Source organism: Hyposmocoma kahamanoa, unplaced genomic scaffold (genome assembly GCF_003589595.1).
Source record: "Hyposmocoma kahamanoa isolate Upper Pololo Valley unplaced genomic scaffold, ASM358959v1 91899, whole genome shotgun sequence".
NCBI classification, from domain to species: Eukaryota; Metazoa; Arthropoda; class Insecta; order Lepidoptera; family Cosmopterigidae; genus Hyposmocoma; species Hyposmocoma kahamanoa.
In genome coordinates this window covers 1-9,711 of record NW_020654736.1, presented here as the reverse complement: position 1 = coordinate 9,711, position 9,711 = coordinate 1, and the positions used below count along the sequence as shown (strand labels likewise).

General features: G+C 37.2%; 1 protein-coding gene across 3 annotated transcripts; it reads right to left on the bottom strand.

Moving 5' to 3' along the window:
• Window positions 1–959: 959 nt before the first annotated feature.
• Window positions 960–7,463, bottom strand: LOC113236387. Of its 3 annotated transcripts, none has more exons than XR_003310951.1 (4): window positions 7,134–7,463; window positions 6,033–6,648; window positions 3,011–3,120; window positions 960–1,406 (listed from the first exon to the last, which is right to left on the bottom strand). XR_003310951.1 is itself a non-coding variant. In XM_026472421.1 (4 exons), the coding sequence occupies exons 2-4, from the start codon at window positions 6,359–6,361 to the stop codon at window positions 1,308–1,310; spliced, it is 561 nt and encodes a 186-aa protein (XP_026328206.1). In that variant the 5' UTR covers window positions 6,362–6,648; window positions 7,134–7,463; the 3' UTR covers window positions 960–1,307. The 3 variants fall into 3 exon arrangements, 2 of the variants coding, with proteins under 2 accessions (XP_026328206.1, XP_026328205.1); XM_026472421.1 differs by having other exon boundaries at window positions 6,010–6,648; XM_026472420.1 differs by lacking the exon at window positions 3,011–3,120.
• Between the last annotated feature and the right edge of the window lie 2,248 nt (window positions 7,464–9,711).

Genomic DNA, 9,711 nt, shown 5'->3' with positions numbered 1-9,711 from the left:
CTACTATCAAAATACTCTCGGTCGTAAAAATCAGGTGTTAACCAGGTTTCAGTCACACATACAAAATCGTAGTCAGCTATAGCTATCTGGGATAGAAAGTCGTGGGATTTCGTACGTAAACCCCTTACATTCTGATAATAACCTAATAGATGTTTAGTTGTCGGATCCATAATAGTTAATTAATATAAACACGTATTTACTATTCGCCATGAGACCATCAAAATTCATTAAGTAATTAGAAGTAATTAAATTATAATATGCAATTTCATTTATATATTGTAGCAAGAAGTAATTTCGTAATAGGATTAAATGTAAATATTTTAGAAAAAGAGTGCATTGTACACAAACAGAAAAAATAGTTACCACATCACTTAACGTAGAATAACAGATACAGTTAAAATACATAATTGCAATAAGAAACGAATGTATATCTATCTATCTATCTACATTGGTAAAAAAATGAAGAAGCCACTGTTTAATGATTAAAAATATAAAAAAAATCGTTTAGAAGTCATTTTAACTTTGATATGTCGGCATCATTCCTAATGACGACAACCTTTGACCTTTCGTTTTTGCGCATCAATATCTTACAGTCTCTAACCCATAAATAAGAATAATTCAAGTCAGTTTTGATCTGTCTGGCACGCTTTAATATTTGTTTGTTTCGAGGAGTGAGGTAATCCGACACACACACGTTTAGAGAGGGACCCGAAAGATCGACATCGGCAGTAGTTAGGCCGCGTCGCGAGCGCACTGCTGCTAGGAATTTATCCTTACACAGCCGCCGAGCGAATTTTACAATCATGGCCGGCGGACGAGGGACGCTTGATTCTGCAGACACACTGCTCACTTCGAAACTCCGTACACGCGTGACACCATCGATGTCACGGTCGTCGTATTACAGTTGGAGAACAGGAGCGCTTGTATCAGGAACGGTGAAGGTTGAAAAGTAATGTAGAAGCTCAAATTTGTATATTACATATGGTTTTAATAAAATAAGTAATACAATGCAAATGCGGGTGTCTTAGGCGAGTGCTATAAGGTGACTGAAGGTCGCGCGCGCCGTCCTCTGTGAATCGCCGTATATGCGTGTGTGTGTCTGTGTGCAGCATACATATGCATCGCGTCAACATGCTGGGCCCCCAGGAATGCAGTTCTGGTCTTCCACTGGCAGCGGACACAATCGATTAAATGCACGTCGAAAAGTCCCTGACGTGGTGAGGATATCAGCAACGCGGGCTATGCCGTCGGAGCCAGGGTAAAGTTGCGTTACACGCCCCAGCAGCCATTGGTTGGGCGGCAGTCGTTCATCTTTTACGAGCACCATTTCGCCCAATTTCAGGTGTCCTCCATCTTTGCTCCATTTCTGTCGCCTTTGAAGTTCTGAAATATACTCTTTGTGAAATCTATTCCAAAAATGGGCTTTGACTTGCTGTAGTCTCATATAACGTGAGAGTGTGTGTGGAGCAGTTGCTTGTTCGACCTGAGGCAATGGGAGTATAGCTACTGTCCGTCCAATTAGAAAATGTAATGGAGTAAGGGCTGCAAGATCCGATGGATCAGAAGATAGGGGGGTAAGGGGTCTCGAGTTTAGGATGGCTTCAATCTGTGTAAGGACCGTATTTAGTTCTTCATAAGTTAAATTGGCAGAACCTAATACGCGTTTCAAATGATGTTTGACTGACTTTACTGCACTCTCAGCCAAGCCATTAAAATGAGGACTATATGCGGGAGAAAATTTGAACTTAATGGATAATTTTGAAGTCTCATCACTAATAGTACCGGAGTTTTGTTTAAGAAATTTTGATAATTCATTGCACGCGCCTACGAAACATCTTCCGTTATCTGAGAAAATGCTGGCGGGACTCCCCCTGCGCGCTATGAATCTATGTAATGCAGCTAAAAAAGTCTTTCTGCTTAGATCGGTCACAAGCTCTATGTGTACAGCTTTAATGGCCATGCAAACAAAAATACACAAGTAGGATTTAATCAATCTACTTCCTCTCCCCTTTCGGTTCAATATCATTACTGGACCGGCGTAATCAACAACTGTATTTAAGAATGGAAAATCGGTATGAAAGCGTTGTTCCGGGAGATCACCCATAATTGGTTGCCTAATCTTGCCCGAGAAACGACAACATTTAATACATTTATGAACTGTTTTCCTAGCCAAATTCCTACCACCGATAACCCAAAACTTATGACGTGAAGTGGCAAGAAGTAATTGTGGTCCAGCGTGCATGAGAATAATATGATAATATCTGTATAAGAGTGTTGCGACATGGTGTGATGAATGGAGCAGTATTGGGTGTTTTGTATCAAAATCGTAAAAAGAGTTTGAAAGCCTGCCTCCCACTCTCAAAAGGTCATCATCTGTGTTAAGAAATGGGTGAAGTTTATTTAATTGGTTTTTAATAGGTAAAATTTTATTAGATTCTAAAATTGTATACTCTTTTAAAAACGTTTCGCGTTGCGCGAATCGACACAACGCATTTAGTGACGAGTTCAACTCTGAAGTACTTAAATATCCAGTGCGTTTATTTTCAGAATTTAAATAATTATGTAAAAAGCGTTGAACATAGGCTAAAACACGTTGTAACTTATTCAAATTAGAAAATCGCTTTATGAAGTTTGAAATGTAGTTGTAATGATCTGATTGATCTGTATGTAAATTACATTGTACTTTAAATTCTGGCAAATTCAATTCTTTTGAATGTTTTGGCTGTTTAGGCCATGCTTGTTCATCCTGTAATAGAAAGGAGGGACCTGTCCACCATAAGGAACAGTTCTCAAATTGCGCGGCGCTTGCGCTACGGGAGCCGATGTCGGCGGGATTTAAATTAGTAGGCACGTAACGCCATGTACTCGGTTCCGACGTTTGTATAATTTCTTAAATTGTATTGAAAACATAGGGCTTAAGTAAATGTTGTTTAGAAGATTTAATCCAACCTAAGACGATTGTAGAATCGCACCAGTAATTAAAACTGTTGATATGCAATCTGAAGGATACCTTCAATTTCTCCACGAGCCTAGCAGCGAGTAGCGATCCACTCAGCTCTAGCCGCGGGACTGTCGTGGGTTTTATTGGAGCCACACGACTCTTCGCCATTACTAAGTGAACTGAAACAACACCGTCACTCGATACAGACTTGAGGTAAACACACGCCGAGTATGCGAGTGTCGACGCATCACTAAAAGCATGTATTTCAATATGTTTAGGAGAGCAGCAAAGTACGCATCTAGGAATTTTAATGTTATTTACATATTGCAATGATTCGACGAACTTGCGCCAAGCCTGCTGAATTTCTATGGGAATGGATTCATCCCACGAAATTTTTGAAGACCATAACCTTTGCAATATAATCTTTGCTGTAAGTATACATGGATTAATTAATCCTAACGGGTCAAAAATTTGTGACATTATGGAGAGTATGTGACGTTTACTAATGTGAATGTCTTCTTGAATGTTAACGGAATACAATAATTTATCTTCTTTGCAAGCCCAAAGCAAGCCTTAAGTTTTTGAATACTCATTATTACTAAGGTTGAGTAATCCGTTACTACTGTCTCCGTTTACGATTTTATTGATTATGTGTGGGTAATTCGAGTGCCATTTTCGTAAATGAAACTGGCCTTTCTTAAGCTGCTCTATAACACCACGGCAAATGTTTATTAATTCTTCTTCAGACGATGCACCGGTTATGAGATCATCGATTTGTGAAACTATTTTATCCGAGCTTTCTATACCTAATTGTTTAAGGCATCTAGTAGCAAGGATGCAGTACCGTAAGTAACTGTTTTAAGCTTATAAAGCTTAAGGCGCTCATTAGGTTCGAAACGCCATAATATTTGTTGCAATTGATGTTGATCTTGTTTGACATTTATCATGCGATACATTTTTTCAACGTCCGCTGTTGCTACGAATTTATGCTGTCTAAGCCTAATTAGAATGCTAATGAGATCGTCCTGCACAGTTGGACAGACCATTTGAATATTATTGTATGACAGACCTGACGTCGTGACTGCTGAAGCATCGAACACAACCCTCAGTTTTGTCGATAAGCTTGTTTCACGGACAACACCTTGATGGGGTAATATATACTTATGTGCATCATCATCGGGTTTTGTGTTTCCTGCCATATGTCCTAGGTCAATATATTCCTGAATGAATTTATTGTATTGTTTTTTAAGTAATGGGTCTCTGCTAAATCTACGCTCCAACGACACAAATCTAGCCAAAGCCCTCTCGTATGAGTCGCCTTACTTAGAGGGAGACTCTTTCAATGGAACAGTAACAATGAATCTTCCGTCAGAGTCCCGAATTGTGTTATCTATAAAGTCTTGTTCACATAGTTGCTCTTCCAATGACATTTGTTTATGCTGAGGAACATTTTCGTGTTCAAAAAACTGTGTTAATTGCTCTTGAAGTTGATCATCTTGTGTAACGATAGTGTGATTGCAGTGGACTGTATTTGAGTAAGTATTTGTTTGAATAAGACCGGATATTAACCAGCCAAATTTAGTTTTACTTAATGTAGGCATGTTTTTGCCTAATGAAATATTATGAGAACCTAGCACGCTCCAAAAAATATCTGCTCCGAGAAGCATATCTACTTCAGCAGGTATGTTAAATGTAGGATCTGCTAGTGTTATGTTAGGTGGAATTTTAAGTAATGTACAATTAATGTGTACTGTAGGTAACGGTTGTGTAATGCGGGGAACAATAAAGCAATTTGTGTTTGTTTTGTATGTATTTATAAGTGATGATAAAGTGACACCGCACCGCTTGTTTAAGCGAGACGTTTGGGCATTCAACCCTTCGACTAATGACGAGGTCGACATGGTGGGTAAGTTAAGTTTTGCATGTAGTTTTTCTGTAATGAAGCTTGACGTGCTTCCGTTATCTAGTAGCGCACGTACTGTATGACCTTGACCCTTATGATCTAGAATTTGTATTAATGCTGTGGACAAAAGCACGCAGTCCCTATGAACAGCTGATAATACAACACTATGCTGAGAAATGTTATTAGAAGTAGTTTGTATATTAGGTGACGCCTGCGGCGACTGTTCCTGCGGCAGAGGCGTCCCGGCGCAAAGGGCAACGTTGCTATGTGACGTCGATGGAGCGGCTCCAACAGGTGCGTCATGAGAATGAAGTAAGCTATTTAGCAATTTATTGCACAAACGACATGGTCCAATTCTGCATGCATTTGCGCTATGCCCTTGACGCAAGCAGTTAAGGCACAATTTTAATGTTTTAGCCTTTTGCATTCTTATGTCTAATGAGTAAGCTCTAAACTTCATACAGCGATAAATAGCATGACTATTTTTACACAATGGACACACGAATTGTTTATTTGCATTATTAGATTGAAATTGTGAGCTGACAACTAATGACTTGTGTCGATTATGCGTGACGTCACTATGCCTACGCTTAGTGTGTATCTCCTCCATGGTTTCTAAGAGATCTGAACGGTTTCTTAAGAAATTTAAATATATTTCAAGTGTGGGTAACTCATTTAGTGTGTTACGGTATGTTTCCCATTCACGAGTAGTTGTTGAATCTAATTTGTTTGATATTATGTATATGATAAGAATATCCCAATGTTCAGTGGGTAATTTAAGTGTTTTTAGAGCGCGCAAGTTTCTATTGACAGTGCGTAACTGTCGTGTAAATGTCGCGTAACGCCTTTGAAGATTCTTTAAGTAATATATCTATGTTGAAAATAGCTTGTATATGGTTGTTGACAAGAAGCCTTTTATTATGAAATCTATCACAGAGTAAACCCCAAGCAACGTCGTAATTCTCTGCAGAAAAATCAAGCGATCGCACCATCAAAGCGGCACTATCTTTCAAAGCTGCACGTAAGTAATGGAACTTGTTTATTTTAGGTATGGAGTCGTCTGAATGAATAAGTGAGTTGAATGTGTCGTGAAATTCCAGCCAGTTTTGATATTGACCCGAAAAGCCAGGTAAGTGTATAGTCGGAAGCTTAAGACTTGGCCTACCTTGGTGTACACAAGAACCTGACCTGGAGCCGGAGCCCGAACCAGAGCGCGCAGGGCAATCGTTCCGCGCCAGCACCTCCCGAGCGAGCGCCATTGCACCGAAGTACTTGGTCTCAAAGGCCTCTCGATCCTGAAACTGTTCGTTTGGAATTTCAGATGTTTGTTCTATCTCTGTTTGGAGGCTATCATATTCTGAATATATTTCTTCAAATTTTGATAATCGAATGTTAAGTTCACCAATTTGCAAACTACTTAGATTAGCACAACTATTCAAAGTTTCTAAATATTTTTCGAACTGAGTTAATTTAGCTTTAAATGACGCTCGTTGTTTAATTAAAGTTTTTAAATCCATAATTTTACTAAGTAAGGTTTGTTTACTTACGAAAAATTTACTTTTAAGCTGTAGGTAAGTATAAGATTAGAACAGTATGAGATTATGACTTTTTCTTAATATAATAAAGTGCAATGTGTACTTAAATTTATCAATGAAGCGTGATGAGAGTGCAGTAAGGTAAGCCGCACGTAAGCCGAGTGCGTAGACGAGGAAGCAAGCAATAGATAAGCCGCCGTCGTCGTTGCAGCGAAATGACCGCGTCGTAGGTATGAAGGTCACTAACCGCTCGCACTCACTGCATTTAGCTGGAATGTGCACAAAACGTAGGTATTTTAAAAATAGGTCACTTGCACAGATTGATAGCGTAAACCTAAAAGACGTAAAAATAATAAATTTACTGTCGGGAATTAACAATATAACGTTTGATTAACAATAGGTATGGGTTGAAATTATTTTTTAATTGAAAAAACACTAAAATGATGAATATTATTTGAGTAATTTACTATAATAATGAAGTTGTCGCATTTATCGTGCGATTAAAGTATAAAAATTTAATGAAATTGTATTAAGTAAGTTGTAGTAATAAAGTAAGTAACTAAGTAGGTATGATAAGATTTTATTGACTAAAATTAAATAACTAAATTGGTCATGAAAGACTACAGCTTGTAACAGCTTGTACTTTAAAGAATTAGGGAAATATATGGCATTAATGATTAATTCGCGTTTAAAGTGCGAAATGATTAAGATTTAAATACCAATCTAACGGACACGATAATTGGAACGGACTCACGGTAACGCTACTCCCTCAGGTTTTAATGTAGATTCCCGACGAGGTAGGCGTGATTCTTGTTTCCAATACAGTTTCCTTTAATATCAAGAACTTTGATTTCGAACTCTTCTTCTCGAACAATCACATAACGGTTCTTGCAACTTGCGTGATTCCTTTGTTCTTGGCAGGTTCTTTGTAATTATAAATCCGGGTCGTTAGGACCAAATGGAGAACAGGAGCGCTTGTATCAGGAACGGTGAAGGTTGAGAAGTAATGTAGAAGCTCAAATTTGTATATTACATATGGTTTTAATAAAATAAGTAATACAATGCAAATGCGGGTGTCTTAGGCGAGTGCTATAAGGTGACTGAAGGTCGCGCGACTTAAGTAAAAGGCAAAGGCAGTCTTACGGGAGATAGTTATTTATTGAAGATTGGTACAAGACAGAACCCCGATGCTTAGACTATAGGTCTTATATACTAATTACTATAATGACATTATTACAATGAAGATTTGCCATTCCGCACTTTACAATATAACTTGCGCAATGGTACAAATTCTATTTTATGTAAAGCAAACATCGTTGTTTAAGGATGCTGAGTTAGCATCCATAACTCCTCCCTCCTTAGAGATGTTTTTTTCAGAATCCAGAACTGGCTTCTTAAAAAAACGTCTATACTTATATAATGAATATAAAATAAGTAAACTTATAATTAAATACAAAATTATGGTCCATACACTAATGTTAAAATGTACTTTGAAATCGGGGGTGTTTTCACTAACGTCCATGAGATGAGCCATTTCTTTTATTTCATCAAAGTTTACTCCACGTAGGTCTACTGCCCTTCTGTTTTCGTTTTTTATATTCTGAAACTGGTGAATACTAGGTATTTTCACCTTTGGTAAACTGTAGACTAAGGGTGTTGTATTTGTTGTAGCTTGTATAACCTTGTCGTTGACTTCAGTGGTACAATATTGTTCAATTGTTAGAAGATATGTTCCTTGAACGTTATGTTTTTGGACTTGGTTTTCACATGACTCTGTTATCACTAGATTGCTTTCTGTATATAGCAACCAAGAATTATCAGTCATATGTTGTATTTTGATACTCTCGATCTTGATTCTCCTTATAGAGCATTCAGTCAGGTTATTTTTTAGAAGTATCAGTTGTTCTATACATGTCTCCATGGGATAGCTGGCTAAGTTCTCATCGTCACACAAGAACAATTGATTATCAGATTCTGTACATTGTTGCACTACGGGTCTGAATTTCGTACCTGCCACTAATAGGTACGGGAATTTTGGGAATAATGTATGTGTTGACAGGGAGATTGGGTCATATATAGGAATTGGAACGACTTTGTAATATATATAAGTATGTGTGTCTACTAATGGTACCTCTAATATAAAATTGATTTTCATGTCAGAAAGATATGATTTTACTTGTATTGCTTGTTCAATTTTAATTAAATTATGTTCGTTTACTTCGTACATAAGATTAGAATGTTTACTTATTGATGTTAGTACATTCAAAAGTTCAGTAGAATTTATAATAGAAGGATGTAGTGTATGTAGTTTACTAAAAGCAATTGCTGTTTCTATTTCGTAAATAATGATGTATAATGTTCGAAAGTTACTTATAATTTGGCCGTAGCTATTAAGGACTGTTATAACGTTATGTATTTTCATATCTTCGGTCATTAAAGTCTCCAGAGTTTTGGTTTTTCGATCAATTAATTTAATGTTATTGTTCATACCTTCGGCTGCGTTCAGTAGTTTACTGAATCCTTTATTTATTATGGATATCCTATCTTCTTGCCTAATTTCCTTTAATTCTACTTTCTTTATTAAGGAGTCGTATCTTTTTGCGTCTTCATAGTCTAAATTACCGCTGATTAGCTTAACTATAGAACCTAAAGGGTTTATTAAACCCCGCTTACTTCTTTTTTTAAATATTATTTGATTAAATCTATCTTCAACTAATTTCATAATAAAATCTACTTGTTTCTCTAATCCTATCACTTCCCTTCTAGTATCGCTATTGTTTGAAGCTAAAGCACTTAGATTTGTATAAGTTTCTATGTTATATTCTAATTGTTCGTATAAGAACTGTAAATCTATTGTCTTAATTATCTCCCATTGGCCCTTCTTAATCATCGCTGTTCCTAGCTTTACTGCTGGTAGGCCTTGGTTGGTTGCCAGCTTGGTTAGGCTTAGACCGTTTCCCAATGTTACTTGGGCCAGGATTAACATCCACCATCTGCGAAGGACGTTTTATGTTTTTAATAGCGACCTTTGTATCCCTATTCTTTAATTTTACAGGAACTACATTGCGTTGTATTTCCTTGGTTACAACAACCTTTTCGTACCGTGGCAAATGTTTTGCCTTTCTAGTTCTTGTATCTTTAACAAATAAAGTGTCACCGGGTTGTATGTTAGGCGGTATTTCCCCACCTTTTCTTTCCCTAACTTTATTCTTGTCGTTGACTAGTTTCTCCGCAATGTGTTCATACAAATATTTGAGCCGTTTGCGATGATCTTGAATAAATTGTTGCTTAATATATCTTTCTTTGTCTATATCAAATACAGAGGATAATTC

Coding starts and splice junctions, on each gene's coding strand:
- LOC113236387 (XM_026472420.1), bottom strand. CDS start 6,361: ATGGATTTAAAAACTTTAATTAAACAACGAGCGTCATTTAAAGCTAAA. Junction 1,407..6,032: donor GGTTCGGGCTCCGGCTCCAG/GTCAGGTTCTTG, acceptor TTTTTGGAATAG/ATTTCACAAAGAGTATATTT.